General features: G+C 36.9%; 2 protein-coding genes across 2 annotated transcripts; both read left to right on the top strand.

Moving 5' to 3' along the window:
- Positions 1,066-7,734, top strand: LOC109230803 (aspartic proteinase-like). Its single transcript, XM_019396241.1, has 14 exons — positions 1,066-1,165; positions 1,810-2,178; positions 2,271-2,331; positions 3,472-3,566; positions 3,641-3,753; positions 3,899-4,067; positions 4,210-4,249; positions 4,374-4,438; positions 5,605-5,718; positions 5,847-5,911; positions 6,019-6,172; positions 6,235-6,354; positions 7,100-7,188; positions 7,371-7,734. Exons 2-14 carry the CDS (start codon positions 1,816-1,818, stop codon positions 7,453-7,455), a joined length of 1,533 nt encoding a protein of 510 aa, XP_019251786.1. The 5' UTR covers positions 1,066-1,165; positions 1,810-1,815; the 3' UTR covers positions 7,456-7,734.
- On the top strand, positions 18,825-19,874 carry LOC109231455 (RNA-directed DNA polymerase homolog). Its single transcript, XM_019397118.1, has 2 exons — positions 18,825-18,977; positions 19,566-19,874. Exons 1-2 carry the CDS (start codon positions 18,825-18,827, stop codon positions 19,872-19,874), a joined length of 462 nt encoding a protein of 153 aa, XP_019252663.1.

The following is a 20,564-nucleotide window of genomic DNA, read 5'->3' as shown; positions in this document are numbered from 1 at the left end:
TAAGTTAATAATTTTATTATATTTTTTTCTTCGTATTTTTCGCGCATCGCGCGGGTACTATACTAGTTCTTTGAAACACCGTTTCTTTCTTTTACACTCTGTTTGGATCATTGTTACCATCGTTTTAATGTATCGTATTGTATCGTATCATTTTGTGAATACAATATTTGGATAGATTGTATTATATGATGTTGTTAAATAACATGTTGCTGTTTGGTTTGACTGTATCGTACTGTACTGTGACGGATAAGTTTACAAAAATACCCTCAATTGTTTTAAATATTTAATTTATCAAGAATTACGCATAAAATTATTTAACAAAACCCCTTTCTATATTTATCACCAATTATGTCTTATATATAAATTAAGCAATTAAATTCATACAAATTCTATTGAAATTAGTGGACAAGTTAACAATATTAAAAATAATTAAAGTACACTATATTCATAATTAGATCATAATAATAATAAAAATATTAAGTAGACTCCATGCAAAATTTAGATCATAAAAATTTAACAACGATGATAAAGAAACGAATGAAGGAGTTGGCAGAATAAAGATAAATAATAATACTTTGCACACTTGAAAACAACCAATATCACAAAGTTAATTGGAGATAAAGTAATTAGAATTGGAATTACAAGTCAAAGTAGAAGAAAGAATGAAACAAAAGTAAGGGAAAACATATACCAAAAGAGTTGGAAATTTCACGTATATAGGTTATTCAGGTATATAGGTTATATTTGGGATGCTGTCTTTGGGAATTTATATAGGTTATTAGACTTCACGTAGAATTCTACTATAGAATTATATGACTTTGCTATTTTTTAAAATAAAAAAGGTAAAGGGTAAAATAGAATTATAAAGTAATAAGTTAGGGAATAATTAGAAAGAAAAATAGGAAATAATCCCACCACACCAAATCGGTTGTTTAAAAAAAATAGAAGTTTTCATTGTTCCGGAATAATAGATCTAACAATATAATACAACCAATTTTAACTAAACAATCAAAACAAGCATTGTTATAAAAAAACAATACAATAGGATACAATGTGTAACAACCATCCAAACAAGCTGGTATTCTTTCTCCTATTTATACATGCAGCATCTCTATAGTTTTTCTTCTCATTCACCTTTTTTTCCTCTCATTGCTTCATCAAACTGGTTAGTAATGCTGTTACCCTTTTTAATTCTTGCGTTTCGTACATTCGTATTATCTGTTATTCGATTTTCTTTTATAGAATATCAGAGGTTTTGGGGTTAGTTTCATTACACATTTGTCTATCTTTTCGGAGTTTCCTAGATTTCTTGGCTGTGTTTTGGTTAGCAATAGAAGACTTATTTCATGTACTCCTTTTTTTGTTTTCCTTTTCTGTGTTGTTGGTTTTTTAGCTAGATGTTTATTTAGGTGATAAGATTGTTAAAAGGACAGAAATTGTACAAAGTTTCAATCTTTAAGCTTCCATTCTTTGATTCAAATACTACTTGCCACTGAATTGTGCCCGAATAGTGGGTAATGGATGTAGATGATTCAGTTTTTTCGAATTGAGGCCTAATTGCTTAATTGATTGATGCTGTTGCTTGAATTTGTTAAAATAGTTTTTGCAACTTGACATAGGATTTGTGCTGGTGTTAGTACTTAGCATTTTCCTCTAATTTTCTGCCTGACTAAACCTTGAATTCACAAGTGATTTGTCTTTTGAATATATCATGTTTTAGAGGTTTTGATGGTTTATTAAGAGGAATAACTTTCTTCTTCTTGGTTAAATATGTTCTTTTGGCTAAAATAAGTGATGAACTCAATACAGATCAATATGGGAGCAAAAGCATTTCTTGTTGCCCTGTTTCTCTCAGCACTGTTCTTTCCTTTGGCCTCCTCATCCAATGATGGCTTGATGAGAATTGGCTTGAAAAAAATGAAATTTGATCAAAATAACCGGCTTGCTGCACGCATTGAGTCAAAGGAAGGGGATTTTTTGAGGGGGTCTATTAGGAAGTATAACTTCCGTGGTAAACTTGGGGACTCTGAGGATACAGACATTGTAGCACTGAAGAACTATATGGATGCTCAATACTTTGGGGAGATTGGTGTAGGCACTCCACCTCAGAAGTTCACTGTAATCTTTGACACAGGTAGCTCGAATTTGTGGGTGCCGTCGTCGAAGTGCTATTTCTCTGTAAGCTTCTATACATGCAAATGATACAAATGATAACATTGAACATCCATCTAGAGTGATGTAAAAGTTGATGACTGCCTATCTTGGTGTAGGTTCCCTGTTTCTTTCATTCCAAGTACAAATCAAGCGACTCAAGTACTTATAAGAAGAATGGTATGTTATGTTTCTATTTTTGTATATTGCTTCTCTCTACCATTTGCTTGTTTATTGCTGCATGAAACATATATATGCTTCCTTCTAATGCCGGTTATTGTTTAGAATATGTGCCATCTTGTTTATTTTGGAACACTTTATGTATTGTCCTTATGTGTTTCTCACGGTGTGTCAAGGGATTACATTGGAAAAGTTAAATGATGAGTACATGTAGTTGACTGTTAAGACATAAAAGGAGGCTGTTTATGTTATGTTTCTTAGTATATTAGTGTAACTAGTGAGGTTCCGGAAAAGAAACACCAATATCCTTATCTCTCGCTGCGATTGGTGCTTTTTGGTTGCGAGTTGTATAGTTTTAACCTCTGCAATGCCTTTTAGGTGGTATTTCTTCTTCCCTATTAACTAAGTTTTGTATCCATGTCTTAGCATGTCTGTGACATAAGAAAGTTTCCGCAGAAAACTAGTTATTCTTGATTTTTTGTTCTATTACAATTATATATGTTGCTCAAAGAAAATGGATTGAACAGTCTGTAGCAATTGAATTGGTTTTCCAGATGTGTTCACTCCAGTGTTATTGAAAGCCATTACTTGGTCATTTAAAGTTATGAAGCGATACAGCAAGGGCTATCGCTTCATCGCTGAAGCCATGCGCTTTAGAGAAGTTTGCGCTTCAAATAATGGTGCACAAAGTGATTCCAACGAGAATTTATTGTTTCATTGAACCTCAACTTTTAGAAGTTGGATTAATGTTGGCATTTGCACAAAATGATTCCAACTAGAACTGGTTGCTTCTTTGAACCTCAATTTTGAGGAGTTGCATTAATACGGGGATTATTGTATATTGGATGCTGAAATTAGTTATTTTACTGCAATTTGATTTTTATTTGTAGAGTAAATTAATAAATGTTTGATATTTTCTTGTTTCCTATTAATTGTGTGCCTCACTTCTCGCTATTCACTGCAAGTCCGTGGACCTTGTTTTATTTTGTTGCACGTTTTGCTTTTAAGAACACTAGGTCACTCATACCTTAATGAACAGCATTTAGAACTTATTGAATGTTTCCACAAGACAGAGATCGTATTTGGCATACTAATTTTAATGTGATTTAGTTCATGATAAATTTTTGATTTGCCATATAGGGAAGTCTGCTGCAATTCAGTATGGTAGTGGAGCTATTTCTGGATTCTTCAGTCAAGATAACGTCAAAGTTGGTGACCTTGTTGTAACAGATCAGGTGAGTGAAGCTCCTCACTTGTTTTAAGTGTCTTGAAAGTAGAAATCTTACATCTCAAGGTGTTCATGTACTAGGAATTTATTGAGGCAACCAGAGAACCCAGCGTGACATTTTTGGTAGCCAAGTTTGACGGTATATTGGGTCTTGGATTCCAGGAGATTTCAGTTGGAAATGCTGTTCCAGTTTGGTACGTGGACAGTATTTACTTTGCTCTCTTTTAGGTTTAACACATTGAAGGATTAGATTTCCATAAATGCAGGATATGCTGGATATCTCTTTCTGTTTAAATTTGATTTGACATTCATCTGGGCAGCATCTCCTGTCTTTTCCAGGTACAACATGGTCAAACAGGGTCTTATTAAGGATCCTGTCTTCTCATTTTGGCTCAACCGAAATACGGAGGAAGAACAAGGAGGAGAAATCGTATTTGGTGGGGTTGATCCTAATCACTATAAGGGAGAAATAACTTATGTCCCAGTCACACAGAAAGGTTATTGGCAGGTTTGTCATTCCGTCAATTCGATACTATGTATGTTCATGTTTTGTACAAATGCTTTCTTGATCTTAGTAATATGATTGGCAGTACTATGTATGTTCATGTTTTGTACAAATGCTTTCTTAATCTTAGTAATATGATTGGCAGTTTGATATGGGTGATGTTCTTATCGATGGTAAAGCTACTGGTATGTTTCGCTCTGTACCTTTTGAATTGGATTGCCGGATTTCGGGAATATAGATGAAGGCTATGTGCCTGGATATAGAATTTTCCCTTGCTTTGAGTTTTTAACATGAACATGTCGGGTGTAGGTTACTGTGAAAGTGGGTGCTCTGCAATAGCGGATTCAGGGACTTCTCTCTTGGCTGGTCCAACGGTATTATCTATAGCCTTGATTTTGGACATATCACTTTTTTGTTGTGTTTTTGTTATTTGTTTCCACCATCAAAGCCAACCGAAATTCGATTACTGATTTCCTTTTTCCTTTGAAACTTCAACAGCTTGCTCAGCAAGAAAAGTAACATTTTCCTAAGATTCATGAGTTAAATAGCACGAATCCATCATCTGATCTGTGTTGTGTTTTAATTTTTCATCACAGAGAGGATGGTAGTGAAATTGGTTTTACATTTCTGAGGTTACCTTTGGATATACCATCTTAGCTTATCACTGGGCCGAAGTCTGTAAATCTGCTTTCTCTTCCGTGTCTTTCAGTTTAATGTGTAAAGCTGCCTCAGTAGGTACTTGTTGTTTTGTGTTACTTGCTTTTATTACGTTTCAATGAGGATGATGCTTTTACTTCTGCTTTAGTCCTGGTGTTCTGTCGACTTATTTATTTACCCCTCTTCTATTTGAAAGAAAATTATCCAACCCGAAAACTGTAGCCAGGTTTTATCCTGTGGACTTGGAAATGTTGACAATATAAATGAAGTAAAAATCTGCTGCCTTTTGTCTCTACAATCAGGGGCGGACGCACATTTACCCAAACGGTGTCATCCGACACCGCTTGGTCAAAAAAATTTACTATGTAGACATATATATGTGGGGGGAAAACAGAACGTAATATAAATTATAAATGACCATTTATGCGTGTAGCTGTCTCTGGTGTAATGGTCAAGCCCTGTTTTTTCCCTACTTGACTTGATGTTGTGGGATCGACCTAAACGGAAGGCATTTTTTGATTTCAAAATTTTTAGCATGGTCCTTTTAAAAACTAGAGTTTATATAGAGTTGAACCTTCAATATCATCTTAAAAAACAACTAAATCTGTGGGACATGACGGCTTTGGGGAGTCCATTGCATCAAGAGTAGACTTCCACGCTATAAGTGATAAAAATTTTATTTGAATGCATAAAAGTAGTTTTTTTTTTTGGTGAGAACATAAAACAAGTTGTTTAAGCATACATAATGTAATTTAGAATAATAATTTTAAAAAAATTATTCGACACCGCTTACTAAAAGTTCAGCTGTACGCCCTTGTCTACAATTGTACGATAAAAACACATCCAAGGTTGAGCAATCTTAAACCCACCCCTTTCCGTACAGACCATAATCACTATGATTAATCAAGCCATTGGAGCTTCTGGAGTTGCTAGCCAACAATGCAAATCTGTAGTGGAGCAGTACGGGCAGACGATCATGGATTTGCTGTTAGCAGAGGTGAGAATTCAACTGTGTAACTGCATTTTCATTTGTTTGATATGACTTTTCCTGTGCAGTTACAGCAAAATGACACTTGGCAATCTAGTTGCCTTTCCCGGTTATCTAATTGGTCCGCATTTAAACAGGCACATCCAAAGAAGATTTGTTCACAGGTTGGAGTATGCACTTTTGATGGAAACCGCGGAGTTAGGTTAGTCTTCAGGCTCTCTCTGCCCCTTCACGTGAACATATTGTGCATTTTGTTAATCCATAATGTTGATATAAATACTGAATAATTCTGAGGCCTTTTTTCTGCAGTATGGGAATTGAGAGTGTTGTAAACGAGAAAGCTGGCAGATCCACAGGACTGCAGGATGGTATGTGCTCTGCTTGTGAAATGGCAGTCATATGGATGGAGAATCAACTGAGACAAAACCAGACTCAAGATCGCATATTAAACTATGTGAATGAGGTAAAACATCTGTCACTGCAATTTTCTCCTTTTCTTTGAAAAGATTGCTGACTGACTGACAGCTTTGCGAGCGTCTCCCAAGCCCATTGGGGGAATCAGCTGTTGACTGTGGAAAGCTTTCTTCAATGCCTAAAGTCTCTTTCACAATTGGTGGCAAAGTGTTTGATCTCTCCCCGAATGAGGTATGCTTTATAATGGTCTTTGACAGTAATAAACTTTGCTATCCCTCTTGTAATTCAACATTGTCAAAGAGAGAAAAAAATTAAGCGGCTCATCATAGAGTCTTTTTGTGGCATTTCAACTAATTGTCATATTACAAAACCGATTCTAGTGTTTAAGGTTTTTAGTTTCTACAGAGAAGTAGATGTTTGTTGTCATCAAGAAGTACTTCTATATTTTGAGGTTGTGACTATTTCGATTTTACATCAATTTAGATGTCTCATTTTCCAACTAAGTAATCTAAGAAAACCTGCATAAGATCTTTGTGCCGTGAAAAAGTTACTCTTTGCTATTTTTATGGAAGTGTAAAAAAATTATCTCTGAATGATTCAGCGTAGAACAAATCTTACAAAGAAGAAAATTCATCAAGTGTACACCAAATCAATTTGATCATTCACATTTTTTCTAAATTTGTTTGTTTTGTGGTTTAGTAAACATAAAGAGGTCGAGCTTTGAATAATTCAGGATAGACCACATCTTACAAAGGAATTTTTTTTTTTTTACACCAAATCACTTGACCATACGCAAAACTGTTCTTTACCAGACCATCACTCTAGTCTTTTCCTGCCCTTTCAACAAATTTTATTCAAGATTGAGAGTAAAGTTGTAATCTGATATGTGGTTCTGTTTTACTTGTTTCAGTTGTCTGTTTAGCTTGCTGACCTAGACTGATCTATGTTCTAATTTTGTATTCTTTTCCCGTGACAGTACATACTCAAGGTGGGCGAGGGTGCTAAGGCACAGTGTATTAGTGGTTTCACTGGCTTGGACATTCCTCCTCCCCGCGGACCTCTCTGGTAAAGTTATCTTTATATGTTCTCTCTATTTTAGTGTATAATTATGTTTTTTGAGATAACTATCAGCAATGCAGTTAATCCAACAATAAGCTTAATCCGAATTATAGAGCTACGGCACAATTAAACCCGAGCCAGCAATTCTTTTGTTCACTGAGTTCTCTATGTTATTCCTTTTGTTACAGGATCTTGGGTGATATTTTCATGGGTCGATATCACACCGTCTTCGATTATGGCAAACTCAGAGTTGGATTTGCTGAAGCAGCTTAATAAAACCAATGACCCTACATTCACTCCGTTCTACAGCTGCTCCCAGCTATAGCAAATGGGATTGAGATGTATGAACACTCTAAGGTGTTGGAAAAACTATACTTGTAAATATTTTTTTTGTATCTTCGACTATAAGATGTAGCACTGCTACTATGTCCTTTGTGCTTTTAGCTGTTTGTGTTATTTTACTCGAAATTTCTAATCATGTGAATGTCTTAAGCTCGTGTCATATGATTCATGATTCTATTGTCAATGCAGCAGGATTCATGATGTTGATACTAGTGTTTGCCATTAAGAAATTCCTTCCTAAAGAAGAATAAGAGAAGTTATATAGGAACCCTTATTCTTTGTCCTACATCTGCATAATATGCGCTACTGTTCGGGTTGCTGTATAAACGGTGTATAAACGCCTCAATTCAAGCTAGTTGGAACTGGATATCCATACGGACAAAAAACATTTTACGAAACCTTAGATTCAAATTAAACATACTAATGACTAAAACTTAGTTACAGTTCACTTTAATTGATTTCATTTATATAGGTCTTCTCTTCCTTTGTACCTGTTTTATGCTATGTCTGAATGGATTAAGAGATTGTAGGTATTTTAAGATAATTTTCTTTATCTTTCTTGTCTCCTTTTACCACCTTCTCCTATCTTAGTTTTGACTTTTGATATAATCTGTAAGCATAAAAAATGTATACCATTTCCAACATATAGAGAAAATGTTCTTTTGTATTTTAGTTCATGGCAATATAGCTCATAATTGTTTAGCGTTTGGTTTTTTTGACTGTGAATTCCTTCATTTTCAACCTCAAATTTCATGTATTGTATCTTTCTCTTACTATGTCCCTCCTTTTTCCCCTTTTCCAGTAGCTTCAGCCCACATGCAAAAAAATTTCATTGTTGGTTTTCTTTTCTCTGAAGCCTAAGGGGTCGTTTGGTTGCCGGTTAGAGTTATGCAGGTATTAGTTATACATGTATTAGTTATGCAGGGATTAGTTATGCAGGGATAAGTAATGCAGGGATTAGTTATGCAAGTATTAGTTATGCAGAGATTATTTTTTTGAATGTTTGGTTTGTTGTATTAGAAATTGATATACATTATATAAATTTTAAAGTAAAATGCTTGTTTACAACTATACCCCTGACCTTCTTTTGCATTGTTTTTTCTCTCTTTCCATTTATGTAGGAAACAACTAAGTTAGGAACTTTGGGTGTTACTTTCACTTCTTCGTCATACTACTGAACTATGTGAAGTTTAGACATATTTGATTTTCACTTCTTAGTTTTGGTATTTCCATTTTCTAGTAGCTTCTCCAGTTTACTTTTGCTAGTTTGTTCTTTAAAAATGAGAGAAGACAAGGTATATAGTTGGCAAGTGAAAGCAAGTGAAATCTGTTGACGGGTTGGCAGAGAAATAAGGAAGCCTTATGTGTAAAGTGATAGGGGTAAATTTGTCATTTTAATATTTTATCCATGTATTACTAATACATATATTAGTTATTACATCTTCTACCCCGCATAAAATAATACACAGATTGACTCATAACTTATACATGTATTATTTATGCATAATTGAAAAATGTCAACCAAACAGGGTATTAGTTATGCAGAATTTTATACAAAATAACTATTGCCTACCAAACATGGTATAAGTTATGTTACCTCTTATACATGAATAACCTTTCTTCTAACCAGCTACCAAACGACCTCTAAATGCTTCTCGATCTTAGCTGGGTAGTAACACTAATCGGGGTGTTAAGCCTAATTAAGAAGAATAAAATTTTGGGTATAGCTTCAAAATACTTAATAAAGTATGGAGTTGTTCGCTTTATCTTCTCTAGACTATTTCTTTTTAATTTTTCCCCCCGATTTTGTTCTCTTTTCTCCTAATCCTTTTCTATCCTTTCGTATTCTTTTGGGTTCAATTCCTACTCCTTTGTAATTTTTCGGGGTTTTTTTTCATGCTTCTATCTTGGTTTTGTCATTAGTGAAATGTATGCAGTCAGATCCACTTTTTGCCGCTATTTCTGAATGCGGTTGAATCCACTATGTGTACTTTCTGGATGTTGCTACAATCATTTTTCGCCGTTGTGACATAGGATAAGTTCAAATGGTTACCAATGAAACTCTACATTACTTTTAACTTCTAAGATGCCACTTGTAAGATTAATGTCTGGTTTTCTAGGATTTTTTGTTCTTCAGAATCTGCCTTATTGATCTTTATTAGTCTGTATGTGCTCTGTGTTCTCTGGATTGATTACGAGTAATCTTACTAAAGATCGTGAGTATCAAAATCAAACTATAATGTCCCTTGAAAGCAGGTATTGAAAATGAAGGTTGCAACTTGATTGATATGCGATTATCTTGTGGGCCCTATTTTCTCTTGGCTATATGTGTCAACTCTATAGGTTGTTTTGAGTACTGGCTCCCTTTTCTATGTTTCGAGACCTTCCGTAACTTAGCTTGATGATATATAACTTGCATGCGTGGGTTGTGCTATTTTTCGGAAAGCTTATGTGAATATTAAAAAAAATTAGATTTTTGGCTTTAAAAACCACTTGAGCTGACCACGACCAGCCTTTTTGGTAAACGACCTCGGATTGGTATTTTGACTTTTCTGGTAGGTTTGTATGATATTTTTCGATACGTAAGCATGTTTGATTGGGGTCGTGGGTAACCCGAGGGCGTTTAGGTGAACATTGAAAAATTAAGTTCAAAAATTAAAAATATTGAGTTTTGATGATCGATTATTGATATTTGATGTTATTTTGAAAATTTGAGTTAGCGAGCGAATTTTTATGATGTTATTAAACTTGTGTGGATGTTCGAATTAGATCCCACGGGGCTCGGGTGAGTTTTAGTTGGTTTGCGCATGGTTTTGGAATAGCCGAGTAGTAGTTGGTGTGTGCTGCCGATCACACATTTGCGAGGTACTGCTCGCTAATGCGATCTTTGCTTTTGCGAGTAAGTGTTTGCATTTGCAGAATTGGAATGAGGACTGAAGACCTCATTTTTGAGAAGGAAGAATCACATTTGCAGACTCGGGGCGGTCGCATTTATGATTTTGGAGTCGCATTTGCGACAACTGATCTAGGGCAAGAAGCTTCACATATGCAAAGCTTTGGTCGCATTTGCGATGAAGGCGTCCTTCGCAAATGCGAAGAAATAGTCGTATTTCTGACATCTGGGGCATTGTGGAACCAATTGCTTTTGCGATCAATGGTTCACATTTGCGGACATCCCAATTGAGAACAAGAGTTCGCATTTGCGGACATCTGCATTGCGAACAAACTATGGGTATTTCAGGACTTAGCTCATTTTACACTGTCGCGCCCCCCTTTTTTTCTCGCGGAATCGGGTTCATGACATTTTGGTATGGGACAACTCGTTCCCTTTGGGAAAGGGGTTTGCATTTTTGAAGAGTCGCCACCTAACGATTTAAGATGCATTAGGGCACCTATTGGGTTCATTTATAACTACGTTTGATAACCAGAGACAGGGTAAGGGCTTGAAATTATCCTAAAGGGAAGGTGTTAGGCACCCCTCAGGATCCACTAGTGTGGTTCCCGACCAGACAGTTTTTGTGTCAATTTGTACAACTAGCAGATAAACAAGTATGACTCAAATAGTAGGGGATTTAAGTTTAAATACACAGATGCTTGAAAAAAATAGTCAATAAAAAGAAGTACAATCTAAGCGTATTTGTGAATGTAAAGGAGTGTCCTCGGTTGGTTAGCCTATAGGATCACATCAGTACAATGCCCGGTAATCACTCCTTAGAAAGGGGCTACGCATGGCATTAGCGCACCGATCATCATATCCATATCTATCCTTTCCCGCCCCGTGAAGGTAATTAAAGCGAAGGTTGGTCTCGCCATGCTATTACCTGTCCCTTCCTATTAGTCCCGGAGAAATTTAGGACTCATATCCTATAAAAGGGGTGGGGGTTCTGGGCAGACCCTCAAGTTTAAAGGCAAAATACTAGACGACAAACAAGAACACAAGGACTGCATTTAGGGGGGAAAACACAAAAAACAGATAGAAGGCTCAGATATATCTCCACAAGTAATGCACACAGACAGCACGACTCATACACCGATAAGGTCCACATTCAGATCCTAACAAGGTACTTAAGTGATAACAATAAAACTAGATTTATTACATGAAAAGAAGTCCGAATCAGGCTCGCCTACTGGTTTTAACACGTTGACAGTTAAACAGTAATCACAAAGACGGTTCTGGTTTTAGTTAAAGTTGATTGCCTAAGGCTTGCCTAGGCACGAAACACATATGACTACATTTTATATTGTGAAACAAGGCAGGTTTCTTAAAGCGGACTCTTGAGTCCTTATAGGCATGCTATCTAATGACAAATCAACGCAGTTTTTGAAAGAACTTGTTTTAGAGAAAATAAATCGTTAATTAAACCAGTTTCGAAACGAACTAAAACGTGGACTGGATTGATTTATTTAACTAAACTAATTGAGATCTATAGGCAGAATTTCTAAAGTTATCCGCTATAGGCATGACATCTAGTTGTTTAACACTGATTTCAGAAGCTTGGCAGGCATGATGACCAATGAAAGAAAACATGTAACACTTGTTATAACAAAAGCTGGATTAAATTATATCCTATAGGCATGACATCTATTTGTGAAATTGATTTTGAGACCTATTAAACATGATTTCTAACATGGTAAGGCAAGTACAGTAAAACCCTATAGGCATGGTTTCTAACATGGTAAGGCAAACATAGTAAAAAATGTAAAGTCTTATAGGCATGGTTTCTACCCGCCTTACCCCACAAACATGTAAATGCCCGCCCTTTTTACTAATTACCCCAATATTCGTTTACAAATTATTACAGACCATGTGAATGAATTACATAAGAAAAGTAAAAAATTACACTATAGAGAGCCTGAAACAGGCCCAGACTATCAGCACCTGATTAGGACTTCCTCCCTAAGTTATGTAATAAACCACCTCAAGTGCTAAGATTGTTCCACAGTCTTTCTCATATCTGGGTGTGTCAGAGTTCTCTAAGGACCTCTAGGGATCCCGGGCAGTGCTCACACCCAGATTGCATAACCAAGACAGAGCAAGTGCAGTGTGGAAAGGCCAGCTTTTATGTGTCCAAGTTCAGAGGGAACTCAAGGGTCCCAAGGCAAGGCTCACACAAAAGGGGGCAGAACCTAGTGGCCTAAGAGTATGTGTGAGAGTGCTTGACATAGATTTAAAAGAGTTGAGTTGGAAACAGTTTTGAAAGTGATTAGTTTGAAATAAGTTTCGGAAGGCAGTAGAAGAGTTTGCCTTAGTGAAAAGAAAAGAAACAGGACAATCAACAACTCAAAAACAAATCATAGTGCAAACACAAACAGGGAAAGGAGGCATTGGGAACATACAGGTTTGAAACCACATAAATGGGGAAACATTTGATGCAACAAATATACAGAACAACTATGAATCCATTGAACAAATCAGTCATGGTAACAGACATTTAAAACATAGGGAAGAGTGAAGCAGGATCATGTTGAAAACAAGGGTTTTGTTGAACAAAGTTTGACACTACATGGTTATACCAGTTAGGGAGGGGTAAGGGAACTAAGTGAACATGCTGGACAAGTATCAAAGAACTAAGTAAAGTCTGATATGATGATTACACACAAGGCAAGAATTTAGACATGCTTGACAACATCAATCATAGAAACAAATTGAATAACTAGTACAGTAGCAAGCATGGATGTATAGGCATGGAACACATAAAGTTGAGTTTCAAATTTAAAATAGAGACATACCAGTTGAAGAAGTAAAGTGCAGACAGTAAAGCAAGTAGAGTTCCACAGTCTGACCTTGGCTTTCAGCCGGCTAGACAAGCAGCTAGCACAAGTGGCAGAGAAAGAAGAGAGAGTTTGAGTGTGTGTGTGTGTGTATTCTGAACTGTTGTTTGTGTCTTAAGACTGTAGAAGAGAGTCATTTATATAGTAGTTTGAAAACTAGTTAAAATAAGGCAAGAATCAATTTTTCAGTAATTATAGAACTCAGTATAAAATTGGTTCGAATCTCCCTTTAATTAAGGGAGTCAGTGTAAATGGTAAAGAGTAGGTGGCAAGTAAGGAAAGAAATCATACACGGCTAGAGTATAACAAATAAGGAAAGATTTCAAAAATAGTACCAGTATAGAATATGTAATTAAGGCAAGGTTCAGAAAGTTTTCAAACTAAGGAGACAATCAGTAGCAATGCAGACAAGGCAAGGAAAATTAATTAAGGCAAGCAACTAATCAAATTAAGTTGAAAGGTAGGGGTCGGGGGTCTAAAGGGAAATGTTCAAATCACACCAAGTAATAAGGAATTCAGAATCAATCAAAGAGAAAATCATGGAAAAGAGTCAGCATGTTTAACATATAAATAGAGTAAGACATGGGTAGTCAAGAATTAGCACACGACTCTAGCAAAACATGAAGATAAAATGATACTGAATTAGTAAGAAAGATGCAAATCTTGATGCGAACAGTCAAGATGAACACAAGCACATAGAATTGATGTAAGTCTAGGCTGAGAAACTCAGTAGAAGCATATCAAGGCAAAGCACAAGAAATCACAAGAACTCAAAAGAAATATGAGAATTAGTAAGTCATGCTAATACAACCAAACGAAGAACCCTAAAAATTAGAGTTTTCGACGTATGCTAGTTAGGGTCAAGGAAGAACTCAACAAAATCAGTCAAAACACATAGATACACTTAAAACTAGAAAATGTTTCGAAGAAAAAGATTTTCAAAAACCCTAGTTTAGGAAGATGACAAACCACTCGAAAATCAGGAGATTTTCCATAAAACAAGTAAAATAAGTTCGATCCTTCTCAGATCTGTACAGATCTAAGAAGTTTAAGAGACGAAATTAGGGTTTTTATCAGAATAACTCGAATAGAGGAAAAAGCTTAAACAAACGTTTGCAGATTAATACAAAAATTTGAAGAAAGAAGCATTTTCGAAAGGTGTTTAAGAACCCTAGTTCGAAGGGGAGTTATTTTAGAAAAATCGGAAAAAACCTTTGAGGAAAACAACAAAAGCTCATAATATACACAGATCTAAGACAGATCTAAAATAAATCAGAAAATCTTAAGAGTTAGGGTTTCAGAGAACCCAGAGAAGATGAGAAAACCTTAAAGTGTTACCGCTTTTAGCCGGAAAAGCCATAGATCTTACTCAAACAGCCATGGATGGCTGGAAAATAGCGTGAAAGACCATGGATAGGAGTTGAACCGCTCAAGGTTCACCTGAGGACCTCAAGGTAGTGTTAAACTGGCGTGGGGTGAAGCAGGGGCCAGGAGATGATGAGAGGCCATGGTTTTCGGCAAGGGAGGGGACCGGAGAAGGTGGACAGGGTCCATCGGAGAGGATGAGAGAAGAGAAGGTTCTAGAGAGAACCAGAGATAGAGAGAGGGAGAGGTCGGTTGAGAGAGAAATGAGAGGGGGAAATGAGAGATCGGGGAGGGGGGGTAGTCGTTAGGGTTTAATATGATAAGGGGGATCTGGGCTGTTGATTAGAATTCATCAACGGTCCAAATTGGACCAGGGATTGGGTCGGGTATGGTTTGGGTTTGGGCTTGGGTCTGATGGATTATTTAATTGGGTTTGGGGTTGGTTTGATTTAGGTTATAATTTAAATAAGAGTGTCTACTTGTTAAATACCCAACTAATTAGATAAATAATTAATAAAAATAGCTAATAATTAGATAAAAATAAAATTAAAGCTAAATAGTGAAATTAAGGTAATAAATAATATGAAAAATATGAAATGACTGATTATTGAATTAAAATAGCATAAAGTGTACAATTATGCTATATTTGCAAAATTGTTGTAATTATAGCCAAACAATGCCGAATTGGCTAATTTGTGAAATAATTAAATCCTAATAGGATTAAAAATGATATATTGAGCTAAGAAATACTTTGAAATTACTTGTAATGAAATTTATGAATAATTATTGGATATAAAATACTGAATAAATTAGAAAATAAATTGATAATAACATGGGAAATTATGGAAAAATACCAATTATTATAAAAAGTGATTTTGAAGGCATATATGCAAATTTCAAAATAGTTTGAGGAAAAATTGGGTATCAACATACACCATTTTTAAACCCTAAACTCCTTATAGGTGATTTTGAAGAGGAATTTCTTCCCAAATTCATTGGTAAGCAACTTTAACTTGTTTTCAATCAATCTCAGTCACTTTTCCAAAATAAGGTAGATTTGAGTCTATTTGCTATGTGAATTATGTGTTGGGGTGATATTTATGCAAGGTGAGGAGTGTATATGCATGAGTCACGGGATAGGCATGTGAGTGGAATTTTCCTTACTTGTACCATGTTATTTCGTGTATTACGTCTTCCATGCATTAGCTAGATTGTTAATTCTTTGATTACTCGCTTTCGAGTTACTTCTCATGTTGAGATTATTGAGATATTGGGTGTTGAGAACGAGTAAATTGTTGATTGGTTGTTGTCACTAATTGTTGAAAGATTCTCATATGATGAGTTGTGTTCAAGTACTATTGTCGAAGTTGATTTGCTTCCCATCTTGCTTATTATTGTGTTGTTGTAAGTTCTTGGAGAGGAAGAGTAAAAAGCATGAAGGGTGTTGACGTGCTTTGGTTGCATATTTGATATCATTGCTTGAGTGAAAGTGGGGATAAATCACGAAGGATGATGCCGTGCACATGCTTTATTATTATTATTATTATTATTATTATTATTATTATTATTATTATTATTATTATTATTATTATTATTATTATTATTATTATTATTATTATCATGAGAGGATGAGAGTAAAAGCACGAAGGATGATGTCGTGCACTTGCATTTATATTATATGGTGAGGATGGGAGTAAAAGCACGAAGGGTGATACTGTTCATAATTTCATTATTTTTACTTGATATCTGGATTGTGAACTTGACTTTGTGGTTTCGTTGATTACTTGTGAAAGAGGTTTACTCCAAATACTTTACTTTATGTTCTTGATAGTTGCCTTTTTTATATGTCCCTATCCCATTGCTATGTTTGGTACTTTACTTGTTATTCCATTACTTTTGATATGTTATTGCACAGGTTTATAGTAGGTGTCTTGTCTTAACCTCGTCACTACACTTACTAAGTGCATTGGGTCAGTTGTACTCATACTACACTTTTGCACTTCTTGTCAGATCCTGATATTGGTACCTACGGATTCTTGAGAGGCACTTAGCGGATACTGGATGGTGATTCAAGGTAGAGATGCATTCCGTTGGCAGGCTTTAGAGTCAGTTTCCTATTTTCATTGTACTGTTTTCATTTTATTCCGGATAGTATTGTATTTCTTGTAGTTGGTTTTATACTTATTGTGCTTATATCAGATATTGCCTTTCCGTTATTGGTTCTTCCTATTTATTTGTTGGGTGTTGGCTTGCCTGCCAAGCATTGTTAGGCACCATCACGACCCTGATTGGTTGGGATTTCGGATTGTGAAAAGTTGGTATCAGTGCGCTAGGTTGCCTAGGTATCATGAGTAATGAGCAAACTTAGTATAGTCTTAAGGATCTGTGCGAAGACGTCTGTACTTATATTCTAGAGTCTATAAGGCTTTAGGAAACTTCACTTTCTTTCTTTCTCTATCGCGCAAATTTATTCTATCATTGAGTTTGAATCATTTTACTCTTATTCTCTCACAAATGGTAAAGACATATACAACGTCCGCAGCTGATTAAAATCCAGAGCCCTAGGTTGTAGCCACTGCTAGGGTGGGCGAAGGTAGAGTTATAGGTAGAGGCAGAACTCAGCCTAGAGCACGTGCAACGACACCTTATATTGAGCCTCATCTAGAGTAGGATGATGAGATTCCTATTCCGACCGAGCCAGTTATACCAACTCAGGTCCCAGAGGGATTCATCGCTACCGTAGTGCTTCAAGACGCCTTAGTCTGCATGGTTGGACTTGTGGAGAGTATGCCACATGCTGGAGTGTTTCCTGTGGCACCAGCTATCTCTCAGGCATGGGGAGGAGCTCAAACTCCCGCTACTCACGCTCTAGAGCTGATGGCTCACGGGTATCAGACCCTAGCAGTTCTACTGGTTGGAGCGGTTCAGCCTGTTGTTGCTACACAGCCCGGGAGAGACCCACGATGTCAGCTGGGGCGTTGAAGGTTGGACAAGTTCACCAAGTTTTGCCTCCTCACACCTTCTGAGGACCCCCAGGATATCTTGGACTGTTGCTATGAGATAATGCATAACAAGGGTATAGTGAAGTCATACGGAGTTGGTTTCATAATGTTTCAAATGCATGGTCCTGCCAAGAGGTGGTGGCAGGTATATGTTTAGGGTAGGCCAACACGTTTACCTCCTCTCACTTGGGCTTAAATCTCACAGTTGTTGAAGTTCATCCCCTTCACTCAAAGAAAGGACTTCCACAGTAAGTTCGAGCGTGTTCAGCAGGGTAGTATGGTCTTTACTCAGTATGAGACCGGATTTGTGGATTATCATGCCATCCAGCTATCTTGATCCCTACTGAGAAGGAGAAGGTTATGAGGTTTAGAGATGGCCTTATATATGGCATCAAACTACAAATGTCCAGAGACACTGAGGATAATATTTTTTTTACTCAGGTTGTGGAGATCACCATGAGGATCGAGCGCATCATGAGCCAGGCTAGGGAGATGATCTCTGACAAGAGGCCTTATAATTTAGAGGATTCAGTGGTGCCTCATCATTTGGAATGGGTTCTTTTGGTAAAAGCCATCCTATCAGGCCAGTTCATTCAACTCTACAGGTTGCCTATGGTTCTTCAAGCAATCACAATGCTTATGGATCTCATCCTGAGAAGCTAGTATATAGTGAACTTTCAGCTCCGGCTAGTGCACCTCTGATTCAGAGTTATTAGGATGGTTATTTAGGTCTACAGGTATAGTTCCAGGGTCAATTGTCACGTCAGATGAGGGATTGTTATGCTTGTGGGGATCTGAGGCACGTCGCGAAGTTTTTCCCTAAGTCACATAGCAGCATGCCACAATAGGGTAATCGTGCTATGATTCCGGCATCGATTGATCCACCACCCGCATAGCCAGCTAGAGGCGCAGGTCAGGTAGCTTGAGGTGGTGGTCAGATAGTTAGAGGTGGAGAACAGTTAGTAAGAGGCCGTCCTAGAGGTGGAGGACAGGTTGGTGGGGCTCAAACCCATTATTATGCATTTCCAACTAGACATGAGGCAGAGTCATCTGATACATTTATTATAGTTATTATCCCCGTCTATATAGAGATGCTTTCGTGTTGTTTTATTCGGGTTCTACATATTCTTATGTATCTTTATATTTTTCTTCTCATTGAGTATGCCTCGTGATTCTCTTGATGTTCCTGTTTCTGTATCTACACTGGTTGGAGATTCTATAGTAGTTGATCAGCTGTATAGGTCTTGTGTTGTTACCATTAATGGTTTTGATACTGTAGTTGATATTCTGTTGTTGGATATGGTGGATTTTGAGGTTACTCTTGGTATGGATTAGTTGTTCCCATATCACGCTATCTTGGATTATCATGCCAAGATTGTGGCTTTAGTCATGCCGGGGTTGCCTAGATTGGAGTGTAGAGGGACGCTCGGTCACTCCACTAGAAGGGTGGTTTCACATTTGAAGGCTCGGCGTGTGGTCGAGAAAGGGTGTTTGGTTTATTTGGCTTATATATCCGTGATTCTAGTGCAAAGGTTCCTTCTATAGACTCGGTACCAGTTGTGAGTGAGTTCCCAGAGGTGGTTCCAACTGATTTGTCGGGTATCCTACTCGATAGGGATATCGACTTTTGCATTATCTTAGTTCCGATAATTAGCCTATTTCTATTCCATCGTACCGTATTGCTCTAACTAAGTTGAAATAATTAAAGGAGCATTTACAAGATTCGCTTGATAAGGGATTCATCAGACCGAGTGTTTCACCTTAGGGTGCGCCGGTGTTATTTGTAAAGAAAAAGGATGGATCGATGAGGATGTACAAAGATTATTGTTAGTTGAACAAGGTCACTATCAAGAACAAGTATCTGTTGCCGATGATTAATGATTTATTTGACCTTCTTCCAAGATTGATTTGAGATCTGACTACCATCATGTGAAGAATAGGGCATGGGATGTCCCTAAGGTAGCTTTTCAAACATGTTGTGGTCACTACGAGTTCTTGGTGATGTTACTTGGCTTGACTAATGCTCCAACAACCTTCAAAGATTTTATGAATCAAGTGTTCAAGCCGTATATGGATTCTTTCGTCATCGTCTTTATTGATGATATTTGGTTTTACTCTCACAGTCGAGAAGAGCATGAGCAGAACCTACGAATCATACTTCAGAAGAAGGATCATCAGCTATATGCCAAGTTTTTGAAGTGTGAGTTCTAGTTAGACTCGGTTACATTTTTGGGTCATGTTGTGTTTTCCGAGGGTATCAAGGTGGATCCTAAGAAGATTGTTGGCAGTTTAGAACTGGTCTAGACCTACTTCAACTATAGAGATTCGGAGCTTCTTGGGTTTGGCGGGATATTATTGCCGGTTCATGGAGGGGTTTTCATCTATCTCAGCCCTATTGACCAAGTTAATCCGGAAGGTTACTCTTTTCAAATGGTCAGATGAGTGTGAGACGAGCTTTTAGAAGCTCAAGACTGCATTGACTATAGCCCTAGTGTTGTTGCCTACAGGTTCAGGATCTTACACTATATATTGTGATGCATCGCGCATTGGACTTGGCGCGCTATTGATGCAGGATGGTAAAGTGATTGCCTACGCATCTTATCAGTTGAAGGTTCATGAGAAGAATTACCTTGCGCATGATTGGGAGTTGAAAGCCATTATTCACGCGCTCAAGATTTGGAGTCTCTATCAATACATCATTCCATGTGAGGTCTATACCGACCATTAGAGTCTCCAACACATGTTCAAATAGAAAGACCTTAATTTACAGTAGTAGAGGTGGTTAGAGTTACTGAAAGACTATAATATTACCATATTATATCATTCGAGGAAAGACAATGTAGTGGCCGATGCCTTGAGTAGTAAGGCAGAGAGTTTGTGCTGTTTGGCATTTTTACCAGT

This window comes from Nicotiana attenuata, chromosome 8 (assembly GCF_001879085.1).
Source record: "Nicotiana attenuata strain UT chromosome 8, NIATTr2, whole genome shotgun sequence".
Classification (NCBI taxonomy): domain Eukaryota; kingdom Viridiplantae; phylum Streptophyta; class Magnoliopsida; order Solanales; family Solanaceae; genus Nicotiana; species Nicotiana attenuata.
This window is presented reverse-complemented; position numbering and strand designations above follow the sequence as displayed.